The sequence below is a fragment of the Pomacea canaliculata genome, linkage group LG5, assembly GCF_003073045.1.
Source record: "Pomacea canaliculata isolate SZHN2017 linkage group LG5, ASM307304v1, whole genome shotgun sequence".
NCBI classification, from domain to species: domain Eukaryota; kingdom Metazoa; phylum Mollusca; class Gastropoda; order Architaenioglossa; family Ampullariidae; genus Pomacea; species Pomacea canaliculata.
In genome coordinates, this window is record NC_037594.1 from 16624784 (window position 1) to 16645220 (window position 20437).

The 20437-nt window shown below is 35.9% G+C and overlaps 3 protein-coding genes and 1 long non-coding RNA gene across 5 annotated transcripts; 3 read left to right on the forward strand and 1 right to left on the reverse strand.

The window, feature by feature from the left end:
* Positions 1-3606: 3606 nt before the first annotated feature.
* On the reverse strand, positions 3607-4362 carry LOC112563656. The gene is made up of 2 exons (XR_003099097.1): positions 4216-4362; positions 3607-3651 (listed from the first exon to the last, which is right to left on the reverse strand). It is a non-coding gene; the product is annotated as an uncharacterized LOC112563656 (long non-coding RNA).
* A 139-nt stretch (positions 4363-4501) lies between these two features.
* Positions 4502-12210, forward strand: LOC112563657 (EF-hand calcium-binding domain-containing protein 1-like). Its single transcript, XM_025237857.1, has 7 exons — positions 4502-4634; positions 6252-6386; positions 6908-7015; positions 8326-8411; positions 10629-10694; positions 11126-11233; positions 11565-12210. The coding sequence occupies exons 1-7, from the start codon at positions 4574-4576 to the stop codon at positions 11691-11693; spliced, it is 693 nt and encodes a 230-aa protein (XP_025093642.1). The 5' UTR covers positions 4502-4573; the 3' UTR covers positions 11694-12210.
* A 3285-nt stretch (positions 12211-15495) lies between these two features.
* LOC112564588 lies at positions 15496-17581 on the forward strand. The gene is made up of 2 exons (XM_025239514.1): positions 15496-15583; positions 16001-17581. Exon 2 carries the CDS (start codon positions 16034-16036, stop codon positions 16763-16765), a length of 732 nt encoding a protein of 243 aa, XP_025095299.1. The 5' UTR covers positions 15496-15583; positions 16001-16033; the 3' UTR covers positions 16766-17581.
* An 834-nt stretch (positions 17582-18415) lies between these two features.
* On the forward strand, positions 18416-20213 carry LOC112565308 (centrosomal protein of 55 kDa-like). 2 transcript variants are annotated; one of them, XM_025240696.1, is made up of 2 exons: positions 18416-18479; positions 18887-20213. In XM_025240696.1, the coding sequence occupies exon 2, from the start codon at positions 19417-19419 to the stop codon at positions 20113-20115; it is 699 nt and encodes a 232-aa protein (XP_025096481.1). In that variant the 5' UTR covers positions 18416-18479; positions 18887-19416; the 3' UTR covers positions 20116-20213. The 2 variants fall into 2 exon arrangements, with proteins under 2 accessions (XP_025096481.1, XP_025096482.1); XM_025240697.1 differs by lacking the exon at positions 18416-18479 and adding an exon at positions 18618-18707.
* The last annotated feature ends 224 nt before the right edge of the window (positions 20214-20437 follow it).

The following is a 20437-nucleotide window of genomic DNA, read 5'->3' on the forward strand; positions in this document are numbered from 1 at the left end:
GTTGACCATTATTATATGCAAATCAGATTCAATAAATTAAGATGCCATTGCGAAATGTCTGAAATACTCAATTGTAAAATGAAGATATAATGTTACCATCTGTATTTGCATAAAGACTCTCCAATTTTCTATGACAACTTCTTTCCCTTTTTTATCCAATATTTTCATCTTTACCTACCTCTGAAAAAAACATATCTATACCTGCAAGAGCACTGTTTGGAAAACCACTCCGCAGTAAAACAGCCTGAAACCCTGTGGTGACACGTACTGCTGATCTACTTAATTAATCAGGAGCTACCCGTTTTGATCTCGCTTTATGAACACATAACAGTTGATTTCTACCATCTTTTTCTGCAGACGTAAGGCAATCAATATATGCATAAAAAAATAACACTCTTTACAATTTCAATAATTTTCATAACTGCGAAGGAACCCAATTATTCTCTACTCCTTATTGAACTAAAAAAGAACATAGACTATCCTACTGCATCTTCTAGCTTTTCTTCTAGACAAAATCTCAGTAATCCGTTATTTTGCCGCCATAAGATCTGTGACAACTAAATGTCATCTCAAACTCTTGTACCGTTGTTGTGTTTGCTGGCACTAAATGATAAAGCCACTAGCTTCTTGCTCTTGATAACTCGCACCCCACATCGCCACGTTCTAACCAACCACGGGGCTGAATGCCCTGTGAAACAAGTAATACATTTGCCAAGTTTTACATCAAGATCAAACCCCTCTCTATCCCCCCCCCCCCAAAAAAAAAAAAAACTCCACATTGCAAGCTATCTTAATTGTCATTAAAAGACTTAAAGGATTTACAGAAACAACATAGCACTTTCACTTACTCATTTATTCTTTCATGTCATTCATTTCCTTAAAAACAATTAAAAAAAAAACATCTCTGCACATGAGCTCACCAGTGCAAAACTCTGGGAAATCAATCGAACATGTGCATCATCTTCTACATAGTTTTCATCAGCAGGTAGAGTCCTTTACTGACAGATTAGTAGACGGACATTGTAACAAATCATTTACACCCAATTTTTTCATTAAAAACGTGCAATTACTAGCAAATGTCTTTACCAAAAAAAAAAAAAAGCACAAAATTCACGTATCAATTATATATCCAAAAACCTCGATTGTATAGACTCATACAAAACAAACGCATGTTGTATCATAGCAAATTCCTCTACTGATAAGAGATTCTACAATAAGCTGGTCTCCAAGTCTTAAAGTATCCCATGAAGCCTGATGCAGAGAGAGGGGTTGAGGATCTCTCCACAGTGTCTGTTCAATTTCTGCATTGCACGAAACTTCATCGTAACCAAAAACAACAAACAAAAAAACAGCACTATGATCGAGTAAGCACACTACACATGCATATATATACAAAGAAAAAAACCATTCATTCTCGTTATTTGATAATCATTCAGATAACATCACCTGCAAAATATGTAAAATAATGGAAACTTCAGTGATGATAGATATCACGGTTAAAAAAAAAAGAAACCCACCCTAAAAGCGACAACTCTGTCAAAACTTTAATTAGAACAGTCAACTACCGTTAACAACCAGCATGCAAATTGGGGATGTGCAAGTTATTCAACAGTAAAATGTCGAATTCTTTACTACAAAAACTAATTAATCAATCCTATCAAACTGAAAAAAAATGCTTGAAAAAAAAACAGTGCTACTGTTATTCCTGAAATATTGAATCCACTTAATCTATTCCAAAGATTGAATAGTTCTGCTGAAAATTTCACATATAGTATTATAGTGGTCCGAATTTCGAGCTGCTGCTCACTTAAATGCTACGAGCGTTTTAACCAAAAATATAGCGCCCACTATGGTACAATAGAATCAATAAATTTCCCACATTGTTTGAAAAAATTAATAACAATTACACAACAATTAATCTTTTTTTACTTTGAAAATTTGGGTGTGGATTTTGGATAAAATTCTTTTACTGCGACATTATTAGCCCAGGTACAAAGTACCTGCCTGCCTAGCGTTCCGACCCGATTAGAAGCAAAGTTCTTACTGGACATTAATGGAATCTACCTTCAATTTATATTTTCTAATCATAATTGTATAAACATATTCAACTGATGAGATAAAGCAGATGCGATTCTAATGTGACAGGGGAGAAAGCTGATTACAAACTCTAGCTTGCAAAGCAATGACATCAACTAGAGTTCTCTAGTTCTTACTATAACATCAGCTAATAAAATAAAAAGCAGAGGCAAGACTGATGAACCATATGTCCTCAAGCACAAAAGCCCTATAATATCAGTAAACATTAAATAGACATATTAAACTTACATTCAAATTAAACATTTAAATAGACATATTAAACTTACATTCAATTAAGAAAAAGCAATTATGCACCATTACTACAAATTCAAGAAATCCATTACTAAATAAAAAGGAATAATAATAATAATAATGACTTTCTGAAGATATGTCATTCAGCATATCCAAAGTGGCATTTTAGCATTTCTTTAATTTTGTAACCTTCTTTCCTCGCATCTCACATTAAGAGAAAAGTGGTAGAAGCACCAATTTTTCATACCAAATCTAGTACTGCTGTGTTCCCAGAAGTGAAATTTCTTCTTTTTGCCTCTCCAAGCTTTTGGTGCAGAGGGCTGCATGACAATAGCTCCACTGCTTCTGGATCTGAGCAAGGTTGCTGAAGGCTGAACCACTCTGCAAAGCAGCACAAGGAATGAAAAAATCAAAGTATGTGCATAAACACCATTCTATATTATGCTGAAAGTACAGCAGATTCTAGAAACAAATTTGCCACAACATTATCAGGCATCAGAGTAAAAACAAGATCTTGAAGAAGGAAGTGAACATCTATCAAGCCTATTCTGATGGTTTCAGACAATGACCCATGTAGCATGACTGATTTCTATGAATCAGTAGATCTTCTGTATTATCTCATTATTACAAATAATCCAGCTGTTTAAACCCACTCAAGACTCTAACTTGTAGAAAAAAAAAACTTTAAAAAAAAAAAATGAAAATAAATCAACAGCTTTTCATCATTGATCAAAACATGTATGAAGCTAATTAAGCATGGAAAACAAAAGCCTTAATCAAAAAACTGTTAACTGTTGAAAAGATAAGGCATTCAAAATCATTGTAGTTTATGTGCAAAATAAGATTTCTATACTTCTTTAAATTTAATCTCTTGCATTCACAAATACACACAAGCAAAAAAGACAAAACTGTCAGCTAGCAAGACATCTACAAGAACAACATACACACACCCTTTCCCTTCCTACAACCCCTGCACATAAAATGACGTCATAAACACTTCATTAACAGTAGCAGAAATGTAATTTTTCATGCCTACCTGAGCCTGTTATCATTTTTATCATCCTCCATATCACCAACATCAACCCCTCTCTAGTTACTTCTTTGAATCATGAACCCTGGCTTTCTGAGTCTGCTTCCATTCCTGACTGTGAGCGATCACTGCTAACTTCTTTGCTACTCGCCTAGCACTTGCCTAACATAGAGCACAGATTCCTCCTATCCACTTCATCACTGGCCAATTGTGTGTCAGAATCACACTTGAGCGTCAAGGTCTCTTGGTTCCTTCGTTTCTTCTTACTCTTTTTCCTTGCTGTGGCATCTTGGCTAAAATATATAAAAAAACAAAACATAAATTAAACGTATTCGATATCTCCTCATTTTCTTAATATTTACTGTAGATCGCATGTGCGACAAATGCCAGATCCATCCTACCGACGAGCCAACAATTTATAATTACAACTGTCTTAGGAAGCGCTGTAGCACGACTGATAAAATCTGCAACATAATTCATAAGTACAGAAAAAACACTGTCTAGAGTCAGCGGAATACGTCACGATGCTCTTATCATACAATATCAATCGGTGATAATCATGTCTACAAATGGTCTCGCAATTCTTTTAATATACATTTGAATCATATTCTTTTTTTTTAAAATTCACCCTGTAAATAGATAAAGAATTAAGATTCTATTAAAAACACTTTAACTAAAATTACACAACCACAACAATATATTTTTATACATTTTGAGAGAAACAGCATAAATGCTGTGCAGAGCAAAAACTAAAAGGGGTTTATGCGAGTAAGTGTGATGACTGCAGCGATGGAAATATCAGATCTTGGTGGTTTGAGCTAATCACTATACACAGCAGTCAGTCATTTGCAGTTTACTTGTCCTCAGTTTGCTCTTCGCTTTCTGCATCGGCGTCAATGGCTCTAGTATCGGCATCCAAGTCTGAGCTCGTGTCGATGTCGTGTAGAGAGTCTGCGTCCGCCATGTTATCAATATTCACTGCGGTATAAATATTAGAAAACTTAATACAAAAAATTAATTTAGTATAGACTGAGAAGAAAAATGTTTAATTTTACTTTTTACAAAAAACAAGCCTGCTGAAGAAATTTCTTTTTCTAGTAAATTATTTCATTATTTTGTAGATGCGCATGCGCCGCGCGCTTGCAACGTTATTCCCAGGTGGGATTCATCGTTTTCATTGAACTTTCTTGACCGTCGTCGCACAACTGTTTCAGAATGGGATCCAAACGAGCAGCTCCAGAGAAAAAGATTGCTGAACTAACACGGAAAACAAATTGTGAGTTAGTTTAATTATGGAGTGATCCTATTTTTCTTGAATTTGTATTCACGTTTATATTGTTTGCGTCGTGTGATGATTGAAATGTTAGCTAGATATTATGATCATATATATTAGCTCTCTCATCATTATATATGTGCCTGACACGCGCGCGCGCGAAAATATTTAATATATATATAAATATTTAGCTTGTAAATATTTATAAATGAACGTCATAAACGTATGTTTCCAATTATTAATGTGCGTGCGTTCGATTAGCTTAATAACTACATTCCACAATTAAGCTTATACTATAGGATAACACAAGGATTTGTTTACATATATATTATCCGGCGCCATCTGAGACCGATTATTAAATAACAAGAATAATAATACACGATCAACAATAATAATTATAATCGATGTTGATTTATATAGCACTTGAACAATAATTTTGGGACAGCTCAAGATGTTGCAGATATGGAATTCCATTTTTCTTGCAAATACGATGTACTGTATCATAAAGAACTGATCTTTAGTGAAACATTACTAACAAAAAAAAAAGACCAAATCATGATTGATATATAGGCATCAATTTAACAGTTTTCCCCTCTCTTGTCACATATACTAATATTAGAATTTATATAATATTTATCTTTTTAAATAATTTATATATAATAAGGATTACTCATAAAGCCTCATTTCTGATGACTGAAAGTGCTTTACAACAACAAAAATAACACTTTTTTTCCACAGAAACAAATGAAAGAATTGCATGACATGCACTTTGCCAATGTGCTCTTCACAAGAATTGCAATGCCATCACCATGCAAGTCATAGCTATACAATGAGAAGAGGGTGCAACCAGCAGGCCTAGCTCTGTTCAGCAATATAGTATATACGTACACATTCTCCCTCTGGCCAGGTCTCCATCATCATCAGAATATTCATGTCATGATCTCTAAATTTGTGACTGTCCAAGTCTACTGAGGACATGACTAAGTGTTGTAATACATAATCTTGACATGCAGTAAAAAAATTGTTGACGAGATGTCAATGTGATTGCAAAGAGGAACAATTAATATGAACCAAGCGAGTAACATTGGATGATGTAACTGAGTCTGTATCATACAGGAGGGACCACAATTAAAGGCACCATACAAATCTTCCACTGACTGTGTCAACTTCCCCTACACAATCAGGTTTCACAAAGGTGATACCCAATACCCAGGTACTAAACATGGGGCCAGGGCCTCTCGGTCGACATACCATCAGTTCACTTTGAGATTAGTGTCAGTCACGTGGAGCAGATGTAATGCAGATGGATGCTCATCACTGGACATATAGAGGTTAATACACCCACCAGCAGTCAACAGAAGTTTAGGTGGTCATCAGCACATGCAAGAGGAATCAAGAATGCTCTCAGAACTGTTTTCTTTGCTGTATGGTTAAATATCTGTTTGTGGTTTTTTAGGAACAGCACATTGAGCTTGTTTCCATGTGTATTTCATAAGGTGTATTGTTTTATTATTTTTATCATCATCAACAACAACAATTGTGCTTATCTTTCTTTCTTTGTGTTTATCTCTCTAGCTATGTAGCATTTTAGAAGTACTGTAACATATGATTTTGTTGCAGTGAGCAAAGAAATGGTGCAACGTTTGGTTGCAAACTGGCAAGCCAAATGCAAAGACAAAGGTTTGGACCGTGACACGATGCGTGGGGATCTCATGAATGAATTCAACATGCTTGATGACTTTATTCTGGACAGAAGTAAGTGTATATGTTTGCTTATGCACACAATTTTTTAAAAGTTTTGTGCAATACCCAACTCTATGTAATTTTAGAAAAGGTTGCAGCCACTAAATGTGTGAACTTATAGTATGCACACACAATTTTTTTTTAAATCAGTTTAAAAAATGATTCTGTAGTAGGTTGTTTTAAGGAAGATATTTTTTATTTTAATATTTACTGTCCACAAATATAAATTAAACAGACAAAAAAATAAGCATAATTAATATTGGTTAGTTTAGTTTATTCCTTGTGACTCCTTGAGTAGCATAGGGCCGCAACAGCACCTCACCAGTTTTGAGCAGCACCCCTCATTTAGGCTATGAATAGTTAACATTCACTTGCAAATTTTTTTTTTTAAACACATATTTAGATGCATATCCATCTGGAAAACAAGATATAATATTGAAAAGCTTCGACCTTTTTGCATCTATAACTGGTAAATCTAGTGTGATACCCATCAGTAAAATGCAACAACGTGAAGTAAGTGGTTTTTATTGCAGTCTTTCGCACATTTGATGTCAGTGCAACAGGGCTGCATCTTAAGATGGAAGATTATGTGCTGGGAATGGCAAAATTTTTAAAGGGAACTCCTGAAGAACAAAGGAAATGTATGTTCTCAAAATAAACTCTGTGTTGTTTTGTCAAAACAAAATTATTTAGTCTTATTTAATGTCTTAACTATTTAATATCTCACAAAAAGTTTCATCTCCTTTACAGTAATATAGCTTTGTGATAATTTTTTTTTTTAAATCCTCCAGCAATATACATGGTTAACCTGCAAGAGCTGAAGCAATGGTTATAAACCTGAATTACCTCATTTAAAATTTCTAGTGGCAATTAATGAACGCTGAAAACAAATAACCCATATGAGATCAGTATATTTCCAGTATCCTGTGCTGCTATTTTGGTTTCAGTTCATATAGGTTTATATCATGTCTTTGATAAATGCTTTCTGTCCATCAAATACATTGGCAGACTTAGGTGCATATGTCTGCAGAAATGCTTACCTTGAGCTTTGTAGGATCAGACCATTTGTCACAATCTCACCTCTAATGCAACTAAAACTAATCTGTGCCTTTGTGCTCTCGAGGATGGATCATTGTAATTTTCTTTTAAATGGAATTCCCAAGTATCTTCTTGACAGACTTCAAAGGATCCAGAATAACGCTGCTTATCTCATCTTCAGACATATATCCCCTATATGGCCTATAATATGCTCTCTTCACTCGTTGCCAGTTGTGGACTGTATAGCCTACAAACTTTCCAATTTGACTTAGTCTGCCATTTCTGGAATTTGTCCTCAGTACCTCTCTGAACTCACTTCCATCTATATGCCCTCACGACTTCTTCCCTCATCTTCTTACAGCAAGCTTCTTGAATCCCACTAACAAAGACAAAGATGTACGGACAGAAGTCTTTCACCTACCAAACCCTATTGGAATGGATTTCCCATCAGCCTTTGTCACTCTAGCTGATTCTCTTACCACCTTTAAGTCTAAACTTAAGACACAAGCTGTTTGACTTCACTGTGACCATGTCCTGACCATGAGCATGCATAATGTGTGTCTCTAATTTACTTTGTGTGTGAATGTATATCCATCTGAAGTGAGTGTGTCTGTTATATGTGAATGTGGGTGCATGGTTGTTGATGAATTAGTCTATATAAGATTTATGTAAAACACCATGAGCAAATCTTTGGAAAAACACTATATAAATCCTCATTACTAATATTATTATACATATTTAATGCATAAAACTTTGTTCTAAATTTTAGGTTTTAAAAACTGTAATTACGAACTAGGATCGATTTCAATAAGAGCCATATGATACAAACTAGTTTTTTTCATTTTCTAGCTTTTGATGTTTGATGAAATTCTGCAAGATATTGTTATTAAAGATGTTTCTGATTTACTTTTAGTTTGCTTTGATGTGTATGACTTAAATGGAGATGGCTATATAACAAGAGAGGAAGTGATGCACTTACTGAAGAACAGTGTAGTTCAGGTGAGTTAATTACTTTTTCAATTACTTTCCATTGTCTCTGCATTCTCAAGATTTATATTTTTATGAAAAAGAGAGACAGAAATAAAAACACAGATGTCTATTATTTTTGTAACATTTCTGACTCAAGCAAGCAAACAAATATATTTAATAATAAAGAATAACAGAACTAATTACAACATAAAACTGAAGGAGGAGGATTGTATATGGCACAGAGGATTCCAATATAAACTTATCAATATAGTATTTATAATGGAGTTATTTTAGCAGCTGCCCTAAACTAAAACATGTTTGCAGATTGAAAAAACAATTACAGTTTTAGTCCTTTTGGGATAAGACATGAAGACAAATTAAATTATTCAATGTTGCCATAGTCATTTATTATCTTTGCAAGGTATAGCTCTGCCTTCTGTATATGCTGTACAAAACAGGTCAGTGCTATCTAGCAACATAAGGATTCTCATGTGAACAATAATACATTTGTTGAGCAAGCTGTTTGACTTTATTTTCAACTGTCTCTACAAACAGAGCTGGTTGATGTGCCTACAATCAGATTGCACTTAGCAAGGTAAAATGCTCCACATGACATATGTTTGGTCTCACTTTCATTTGTTGTAAAAATTTTGCCACGGATCACATTTGAGACAATATTGCTGAGAAATGGTATTCAAAATGTGATGAATACATCCTCCCAGGCACAGTATTTGGGAATCCCACATAGGGTTACCACACCCCCAATGGCAGAAGAGATTTTAGTTGAACACTCGGAATAAACCAATAGAGTCTGTTTGCTTCTTGGGGCAGGGGGTGGGATTAGGCGAGCCAGTATATTGCCTGACTTTGATGGTTAAGGCCATGTTGCTGGCTGAAAACAAATATATCAGACTAAGAACCAACGTTGTCTAAATGGCTCAAAAATAGTAGGTGTGGAAAAATATGAATGGATTGGAGTGGATTAGTACTTCCTCTGCAAGGTGTACAAGGTGTGTTTAGATAATCATCATGATATATCCCACAGAGGTCAGCAGTGTTGTCATATATGCATGCTTATGACAATGTAAGACATTAACAACAAAACTGTTCAAATACTGGCTTGAAACAGGTAATGTTGTTGTCTTGATCCATTATTTATTCAAGTTTGTGCAAAATGTGCTTTCATTTTTGATTCCTCTGTAAAAGAGATTTTTTAATACTTTAAATTCCCTTAAAATGAGGAGCTTAATGTGTTTAATTGATTTTACCTTTTATTAAAAATGTCATAATCATTGAGTGCAAAGTCTGATTTGTTTTATTCAAGTATTTATGATAAAAGAGAAGAGTATGCATATTTGTATGAATATGCAAATGTTTACCTGTAAATATGCATATATCTGACGTGTACTCCCATTCATGCAAATGCAGCTATATGCACACTCATTCAAATGCTCGCAAGGTATACGTACATGCAGATGTAAAGCTATGTATACATATGTATAAACAGATTATGTATGCATTTTCATGCAATCAACAGGAAATATACATTTTATCTTTCCATCTTTATATGTCTTCCTCATTTAGTTACAGATTTGTGCCAGTAAACACACATGTACATGCATAGATATGTGCATGTAAAAGAATTGACTTATAACCTTTCAGTCATTGGGAAGTGAGGTGTTGAGACTGTGCTTTGCTTGGGATCAAATGTTTTTAGTAATGGTGTTCTTTTCTCCTTTCTTAGTTTGTTGCCATTCCCAATACTCTGTGGGGTTAGGTACCTGTTCAATAGTTGTCAACTGGTGTGGGTATGTTGTATATCACACAGTTGTTAAACTATAGCTAGTTCTGGTCTCAGTGTTCTAACCATTTGTGAAATTCTGGGATACAAAATAACAAAAAGGTTAGAGCATCATCATCAAGAACCATGTACATGTGCATGCACACACACACAAGTACCCAGTTCAGTAATAAGATGTAGCGTCTGATCCACCAACCCCTAAAATAGAGGAGGGAAAGTAGCAAAGGAGAGGAAATGGAAGCTGCTAATGATATAAACTAAAATAAAAGCTTGGTTGTAGATAAGAAAGGTCTCTAACACCTCATTTGCCAGTAACTGGAAGGTTAAATAAAAAAGTATATGCATATGCATTCATACAAATCAAAAGCATCAGAAACCACACTTCCATCAGAGAACACTTAAAGATGGCATAGAAGATCTTCATTAAGTTTATCAAGTTTTTGCAGAAATCTATTGAAGATGATGATGAAGAAGGTACCAAAGACCTGACAGACCTTATTCTAAAGAAACTTGTGAGTTCTCCTAAAAGTTGTGTGTGTGTGTGAGTGCAAACAGAACAGGTGAGTTTTTGCATGAAGATTTAATGGCAGAATAACTGATGAGCTTGCAGTCAGTGATTTTGTTTGATCCATGTCATTTCATGTCAGTTTATTTTAAGTATCCTTAACATATGATGTGCTTATGAAAATTAAACAGCAGTTAAGATTATAGGAAACATTTAAGCATTCCTCTAACAAATTTTGGAATCAGGTAAATATTATTTTGCAGCAGTATTTCTGGAACAGAGATATTATTTGATGGCAGTATTTCTGGTACACAAATATTATTAGACGGCAGTATTTCTGGTACACAAATAAACAGAAAATGTGTGGATAATAGGAAAGCATGTACTCTACAGGATGCTGATCTTTTTAAAAGCTGTAATATTTTGTGTGTTAACCAGGACTGTGATGATCATGATGGTCGAGTGTCATTCAAGGACTTCTGTACTGCAGTTCAAGGGGACAAACTCTTAATGGAGTCATTAGGACAGTGTCTGCCTGCTGAAGAGGTATGATCCTTTTTACTCATAGCACATTGTCCATTCTGGCATTTATCTTTTACCCCCTCCACTCTTTCTTTTCTTTCTGTCTGTCGCTCATTCACATGTACATACACCACACCATCCATTGCTGTAGGCTGAATTTGGGAAGTTGTGTTTTTTACTGAGCTCATGTGTACATGCAAACTCGTATGTAAAATTCGCATACAATCCACAGTCATGCATGCATGCACACACTCAAACATATATTCACACACATACACACACTTATGCATAGAACAAGGGATGTAACAGGATCTCCTGTAGACTGAGGTACAATTTGAGATATTTCTTTTTGCAGCACAAGCAGAAGTACTTAAAAATGTTAGGACAAACAGAGGCCACCAATCAACCTCCAAGTGTATCTCGAACACAGAGCAACAGAAGTCAAACAAAGCAATCAAAGGCTGTTCAGCGCCGTCAAGACTGAATGCAGTGACTTATCAGAAACAGAACAGACCTTTTTGTTTTATTATCACTGTGTTGCATACAACCTGAACAGGTCTCCTACAAATATCTACAGATATAAACTGATCCATTTTCAAAATGTAATTGCTCTCCTATTCTACACATTTTGTGTCTTTTCTTTCCATTTATTTATGCATTTTTTATTAAATGTACTGGTGACTTTAGTTCAGATTTTGTTATCTTATGTTGTAAAAAAATCTACCTTTATAATTTATTCTAATTCTAGTGCTTTTTAATAAATAATATGTTAATATTTAAAACTTTTAGAATTTGATAACACACTCTTTACATCAATTGTTATCTGTGATAAAGCTTTCAGCAAATAGATTTTAGATTTGATAAAATTTGCATATGCATTATATACACTAAAAAAGCATCTTGCTTAAGTTTCTGTAGATGTATGCTACAGGGGAGAAAAAAGACCAATGTAACATTCCATGCATGTTTCAGTGATAAAATGTAATGTTTCAGAAAAAAAATCTGGCGTTTCTGACCAGTAAGATTTATAGCATGAAAGTTATTTTACATGTATTTACTGTAATTCTATATTTGTCCTTTCTCATGATCCTCCACAATCACATTACCATTACCATTAGTGCCGCCTCTTATCTAAATAATTGCCACTACATTGACATCATAACTCATATCTGAGTCATAGTAGCATTAAACATAAGAATCAGTCTGTCAGACTTCAGAAGCCAATAATTTTTAATATGTGTTTTTGTGCGCATGAATATGTATATTAAAAAAAATTAAGCAACAGTGCAACCTCTAATGACAGTTATAACAATTAGTTGAAGCAAACTGATAAAATCACCTAATACATTAAAAAACCTCACTATTAAGACTCTCTTATTAAGACTGCACAGCAGCTCTCTTATATAAGACTCGCCAAAGTCCACCAAAATCCGGTCTTAACTTCATGAGAGGGGTCTTAGTGGGGAGATCAGTCTGCTTTCATTCCATGAACCATGCTACTTCAAGCACGTTTCTTTAAATGTTGAAAACCATATTGTAATGTTTTTCTTTATCATCCCTTTTGGCCTAGCTTATTAATTCTGCTATTGTCTTACAAATGTTTAAATTGCTTGCTACTACTTATAAGGTTATCTAGGCAACAATTACATTTATACAACTCAATCTATAGCAGGTATCTTAAGACAGGTCGATCGATACACATGAACTGGGTAGACAAAGACGCTCTCTAAAAATGCATTATTTATAACTTGGAAAGTAATTTCTGGAAAACGTCGTAATAAAGAACAAACGGTTGGGACGATCGAGCGACCTCACAACTCAATATCAGCCAGACCAAAACATTCACGACCCATCTCCTGGCCCCGCAGACTGCGCCTATTGACAGTCACAAACGAGAACAAAATTACTCATTCATATCTACTGAAAAGAACACATCAAAAGTTCAACATCCAAAAAGCCGAGATGTCCAAAAATACAAATACCACACCTTTCTCGGAAGACGCAGCCTCCACTCCGGCCCTCCACACGGATCGAGTGATCTGTGACACACAACTGCTACTGTCCCTTGCTCTTATTCTTTCAACCTTGTCTTTTTATAATTAAAATTTCTTGCCGTTATATCGGGAATCTCCACAGACTGGTACACCCGCTCTTACCGTCATTAGCAGGTAGGTGGGAAGGGTAGGGGTAGGTTGCCCATATATGCCTATGAAGGCTCCCGGGCTTGTACTCTCCTCCAACCACAATGCCTTTTGTTCATTTCTCGTCCTCTGCTCACAAAGCTCAGCGACGGTTTTAAGATCATGGTTGTTTTTGTCATGCCCGACGTGATCGCATTCTCAGGTGTAAATAACATTTATCTAGGGAGGAAAGAGAACTGCTGATATATCTTCTAATCTAAAGGAAGCGTACGTGATGTTGTTGCACGTTCCAAACACGTTATTGTACAAAACGGGATATCAGTTCTTTGAACACCTGCTCATACCTGATGCAACTTAGTGAAAGGGTTAAATAGGTCATTATGAGTGCATGCAGTCTGTCCCTTGTCAAAAGGTTTAAGTTGTTGATATCATCAGCATGAAACTGCAACGCGACTCTGGAGGGGCAATTTATTTATTTGCCAGCAGCAAATCCACTTGTTTCGCAGTTTTTGCAGGTGCAAGCTTTTGTTTGTTGCATGACTGGTTTTGAGATTTGAGTGAATGCATGAGTGTAAGAAAACAAATAAAGTGTGCAATTTATGCGAGAGATCATAAACACTAAGCACGGATAATAAGAATCAGACCAAAGAAATGATAGCTGAAGTCAATAGTGATTAATTGTTCAGTCTCTCTCTCTCTGTCATATCAGGAATCTTCAAAGACTACTATATACCCGCTTTTCCCTCGTCTGTCACCAGCAAGAAAGAAGGGGAGGGTGTATCATTTACGATCCCCTGAGGACCCGTGGTCTGAAGAGTTTAGTCACGTGTACATTAGGTTGTGTTTCACTTCCTTGTTGCAGACATTCAGATCTTTTCATCCAAAGCACCGAGATATCTTTAACAATCCGGGTTTTTGTTCTGTTCTACATTCCATACATGAAATTCCAGGATTGACCTGGTTGTTATTTCCAACAAATAGATGATAATTATGATTTGTGCAAATGGTGGATGGAAAGGGAGGACATACAGCTAGTAATAAGTGACAGATGAATACACGAGCAGCACAGGATTTTATGTTGCTTCTACACAAGTGGGAAGGGGAATTATTATTATTATTATTAATATTTATTTTTATTATTATTATTATTATTATTATTATTATTATTTATATAGCACTTTACACCAACATCAAAGGCAGTCTTTACCACAAAATAAATAAAATTAAAAAAATACAGACATATTAATAATGAACGATGATCTAAAGAACAATAAGATTATTGCGTGTCCACGTAGTGTGGCCCCTCATGTCCAATAACACCATCAGTCCATCAGCACATATACGGTGTACTGCCTGGCAATTGCACGAAATCTTCAGTAAGCCAATAAAATTCTGATTTTAAACAGTAGCTGAGAGTTAGTCTATTTTTTTTTATGGAAGCTCAACTGTCAATCTTTGGTGCAATGGCTAACTTTTGCAGACAAAAATAAGGTTCCATGATGGCGACGCTTTAAGAGCATCACGCTAACGGTCACAATCTAGTTTCAGAGAGATGCACAGTGTTAGTCTATCAGACCTGTGTTTACAGTGCACGAAGCTTGCTGTGACAGTTTACCATCAAAACTTTAGCAACTGTAGAAAAGGAATCAGTCTGAAGTTGACACTACTGATGCGAAGATCTCAAATGGAAGTCATGGCAAGATGGCGCTGGCGTAGCAGTAAAAATAACTTATAAACAACATATACATGTATAGCAAGGGCAAATAACATTTATTTAGATATCTTATAGTTGTTTTATATAAATATATCACGATATAATATTTTTAACGATATAAATACACTACTTCATTAATCTTTTCTGCTATTTTGATTAGTGCAAGCAAGGTTGGGCTCAAAAGGAACCGCCAGCATAATCAGAATACTTTGTATCAGAGTAACATCAACTACCATACTGTTTGGAAACTAAGATTTTAATTTAAATGCAGTTTCCTACAATGTACCCGAGGCGGTTTATCTTCTTTAGGGGATATTCTACATAGCAATACATGAAATTTGCTAATAAAGCGATGTGTATGAAAGGATTGCTGTATAGTTGGTCTTTCATAATACGCCGTTAGTAACTTCCTAGTTCATGTGCTATGTGTGGCCAGGTAAAGAACGTGCAATATCTTTAAAGGTTGTACAGATACTGGCGTGCTTAGAAACAGTCGAAGGGCTGTGAGCACTTCTTGAGGTAAGTCAGGAGTTACACTTTGGATGTTTTACACAGACTTGTCAAAATTAATAAAAGTAGCGGTTTTGTAAGAAAGTAAGAACAGATACATGGAATAAAAGATAATTACTTTGAGTAGTTTCTTCAAAACACTTTATACTTATGTGATTCGAGCATGGATTTAGAAGGGGTTTAGTGACCGAAGGAGTAGAAGAAGCAATTTCGTCACTTGGCTCCTTTGTCAAAGGTACAGAGGTATATTGTGTTTGCGATATAGATACACACAGAGAAATAAAACAAACTGTTGTTTTTTTTTTTGATCATTTTTATGAAAACTAGTTTGTGTAAATACAAGACCAATAGTGTAAACAAAGTAAAGATACATGAGCGCAATAAGAATTAAAAGTTTCCCTAATTGTTGTTTTCTGACTTTGACAGAAATTCAGTCGCAGACATCTAAAAGGATTAACGATGGCTCAAAATACCTTTCCAAAGTTTCCTCGCGGCAGACTCTCTCAGAGACTGCTCGACTGCCTTCAACATAATTCGTTATTTTTGCAGGAAAATTTGGATGCGCTTTTGATAGTCGACGTACTGTACGCCAATATGGTCTTAGATGACAACGAAAGAGAAAATATCCTAGGACTGGAAAGTTATCGAAACATTCGTCAAGAACAAATCCGCCGTTTAATGAGCAAAGTCAAAATGCGAACAGACAGAGGTTTTGAAGCATTTGTACAAGCTTTACATGACACTGGCCATGAAGCTGCTTTCAGAAGAATCCAAGACTGGCTGAGTAGCAACATGAGTAGCTCAACTGACAGAAGGGTTGCGACACAGAAAGATACATCAGCAGAATCTGAACACCCTGAAACTAACCTCACCGATTCGGCCAAGCAAGAAGAGCTTAGCCAGCTTAAAGGTCGTGTAGTACATGTTGAAAGCCAGCTGGATATCCGAAGTACTCGAATGACCAGGCCGGACCCTACACCTTCATCGCAACAGAAAGAAGAAGCAGAACAACTACGCAAAATGCTAACTGAAATAGAAAATCTTAAAAAACTCCTGGAATACAAATCTCAGGATCTTGCAAAAGCTCAGGAAGAAATAACTAGACTACAGCAGCAGATAAAAACATTGAGTAAAGAAAAAACAGTATTGGAAGGCAAACTTCCTTCTACATCTTTGTTTCTATTTATTTAACTTGTTCTACATTTTTATGACTACTTTGTGATTTTGTTCTACATCTTTGTTACTATTTTGTGATCTTGTTCAGCACAATGAGTCCGAGTTTGGCTGATATATTGCGCTTAATAAATTCCCATTTCTTCTTCTTTATGATGATGATGCTGATGGATGATGTATGATAGATGATGTTGATGATTGATGATGATGATTGATGATGATGATTGATGATGATGATGATTAAACTAAAAGCTCAAGAGCAAGAAGTAAAAGTAAAGTAACATGAAGTAAAATAGATAACCAGGACAGTAGGCTAAAGGAACAGGCAACAGAACTCCAGACTAGAGAAAACAGTGTGAAACAACAACAAAAGAAAGCTGAGGATGTTTCCAAAGTTCTTAAAGAGCTTGAAGACCAGGCCAGGGCTATCGGCGAGCCTGTGGCACAGAATCAACAGCCTGGAGAGAGTCAGGCTACAGCAAATGCTTCTGGCCTAGACGTTCAGATGAGAAATACTCCGAAGATGCACCTTCTCCGAAAATCTATGCAGTCTTCTTATCAAGGAGACAGACAACGGGCACGCAAAACAGCGCACGGGAAGACTAATCGTATTAAAGACAATAAGGCGAGAAAGAAATGACCTTGTGTCTAAAGGATATTTTTACCATGTAATGAATCTACATACTGCACAAAAAGCACAAACAATAAATTTAAATTGTGTCTGGAAGAATGTAAAATGTTAAAAAACATGCGAAACATGTAGACAATCTGGTATTATTGCTGAATTTCGTGTGTTTAACACGTTTATGTAGATAAATAGAATATCAATTTTATGATCCATTTTGTTTTGAATTACTATTATAATTGCATTAAAATGTATTTTAAGATATGGTTGTGTACTAATTATGTATGGATGGAGTGTCGCGTGTCGGCGATTGTTTTGCTGTTCGTGTTATGCTTCCCGTACTTTGCTGGCTTCTCGTTAGGTGTGCGCGCGAGGGTTGGGCGAATCAAACGACTTTTCACCTCGTCCTTGCGTATACCTGTCCCTCACGCGTCGCCTGCTCGCAGGGTCTTTGCAGGCGTCTTCTTTTTGGAGACCGGACAACATCCCCCTCCCTTTCACCTTTTCCTCTCCCCCTTTTTCTCCTTTCTCTTCCCACGCGCGCTTTAACAAAAAATAAATAAAATGAAAAAGAAAAACACACAGATATATTAATAATGAACGATGATCTAAAGAACAATAAGATTATTGCGTGTCCACGTAGTGTGGCCTCTCAAGTTAAATAGCACCATCAGAACATATGCCGGTGTGCAACCTTTCAATTGCACGAAATCTTCAGTAAGTCAATAAATTTTGATCAATACACAACTTCATTAATTTTTTCTGCTATTTTGATTTATGCAAGCAAGACTGGAGTCAAAAGGAACCGCCAGCATATCCCGAATACTTTGTACCAGAGTAACATCAATTACCACACTGTTTGGAAACTAAGATTTTATTATAATCTGGGTATAAATGCAGTTCATTACAATGTACCCCAGATGTCTTCTTTAGGGGAGACATGAAATGTGTTAAAAAAGCGATGTGTATGAAACGATTGCTGTATCGTTGGTAACTTCCTAGTTGATGCCTTGTGTATGGCAAGGTAAAGGACATGCAATATCTTTAAAGGTTGTACAGGTACTGGCGTGCTTAGAGACAGTCTAAAGGCTGTGATCCCTTCATGAGGTAAGTCAGGCGTTACACTTTGGATATTTTACACAGACTTGTCAAAATTAATAAAAGTAGCGGTTTTGTAAGAAAGTAAGAACAGATACCTGGAATAAAAGTTAATTACTTTGACTAGTTTCTTAAAAAAAACTTGTCACTCATGTGATTCGATCATGGATTTAGAAGTGGTGTAGTGACCAAAGGAGTAGAAGAAGCAATTTCCTCACGTGGCTCCTCTGTCATAAGGTGTAGAAATAAATTGTTTGCGATATATACATACAAAGAAATTAAAAAAAAACCTGTTTTTTATCGGTCGTATGAAAATTAGTTTGTGTGAATATAAGACCGATAGTGTCAACAATGTGAAGTTACATGTGCGCAGTAAAAGTTAAATTTTCCTAAGTATTGTTTTCTTATTTTGACAGAAATTGAAGCCCAGACATCTAATAGGATTCACGATGGCTCAAAGTACATTTCCAAGGTTTCCTCGCGGCAGACTCTCTCAGAGACTGCTCGACTGCCTTCAAAACAATTCGGTATTTTTGCAGGAAAATTTGGATGCGGTTTCTATAGTCAACGAACTGTATGCCAATATGATCTTAGATGAAAACGAAAGAGAAAATATCCTAGGACTGGAAAGTTGTCGAAATTCTCGTCAAGAGCAAAGCCGCCGCTTATTGAGCAAACTCACCATGCGAACAGACAGAGGTTTTAAAGCATTTTTGCAAGCTTTACGTGACACTCGCCATGAAGGTGCTTTCAGAAGAATCCAAGAATGGCTGAGTAGCAACATGAGTAGCTCATCGGACACAAGGGTTGAAACACAGGAAGATACTTCAGCAGAATCTGAACACCCTGAACTACCCTCACCGATTCAGCCAAGCAAGAAGCTCTTAGCCAGCTCCAAGGTCGTATTGGACATGTTGAAAACAGACTGGACATCCTAAGTACTCGAATGACTAGGCTGGACCCTACATCTTCGCAGCAGCAACAGAAAGATGAAGCAGACGAGCTTCGCAGAAAACTGGAAGAAGCCAGACAAGAAATAGAAAATCTGAAGCACCTACTCGACTACAAATCGCAGGATCTCGAAAAAGCTTTTGAAGAGGTAACTAAACTAGAGGAGCATATCACAAAACTGAAAGAAGAGCAGAAAGAACTAGAAGACAAACTACGCATGGAAAAAAAACTGCGGAAAGATCTGGAGAAACAAATTAAAAATCATGAAAAGAAAATGAAAGAGCAAGACGATAAGATAAAAATCCAAGACATCACAATAAAGGACAAGGCGAAGAAAAATAAGATTGATAAAAACAAACTCTTAGAGCAAATGCACAACATGGAAATCAAACTGACTGAGGAAATGAAAAGACAACAGCAGGAACACAGAAAAGAGATAACAGTTTTAGCAAAATCGTTCCAGAAGTTAGCAACTCAGTTTGAAGACCAGAACAAGATCGTGCATGAAGTACAGAAAAAGCAGTCTGAGAATGAGCAGGCCTCAAAATCTACTAACCAGGTGAAAAATGTTTGCAAAGTGCAGCTAGTAGACCCTGCCAAGTCGTCAGGTCAAAGACAAAGACAGACGACCCACAAGCCAGTGACAGCAGCAATGACTTTTTCGATGAAAGACAACACATCGAAAAGAAAGTGACAGACTGCCTAAGTATGATGTTTGTACTCTCTAATAAACCTCAAGTGTTACAGGAAAGAACGAACACCAAACTGACCTTGCTATTGGAAGAAATCCAAACATGTTTTAAAGTTCTATTTTTCTTAACGTTTAATAACCTTAACGTACATCCATGTGTGATCCGTATGTTTCAATATATTTTCTCTATTGTATTACTGTAATATTCTCTTTCTTGTTTGTCATTACTAAAACCACCTCATTTTCTGCTTCTGGTGTCTGAACAGGGTGGTCTGGCTACGTCTTCTCACTTTCCTTTTCTTCTTTGTGTTGTGGGGAAGGGACA

Bases quoted from the DNA above. Each gene is read 5' to 3' on its own strand.
- LOC112565308 (XM_025240696.1), top strand. From the start codon at position 19,417: ATGACTAGGCTGGACCCTACATCTTCGCAGCAGCAACAGAAAGATGAA.
- LOC112564588 (XM_025239514.1), top strand. From the start codon at position 16,034: ATGGCTCAAAATACCTTTCCAAAGTTTCCTCGCGGCAGACTCTCTCAG.
- LOC112563657 (XM_025237857.1), top strand. From the start codon at position 4,574: ATGGGATCCAAACGAGCAGCTCCAGAGAAAAAGATTGCTGAACTAACA. The intron at 7,016-8,325 runs GTATGTTCTCAA...ATTTACTTTTAG, and splicing joins TCCTGAAGAACAAAGGAAAT to TTTGCTTTGATGTGTATGAC. The intron at 10,695-11,125 runs GTGAGTTCTCCT...TGTGTTAACCAG, and splicing joins ACCTTATTCTAAAGAAACTT to GACTGTGATGATCATGATGG.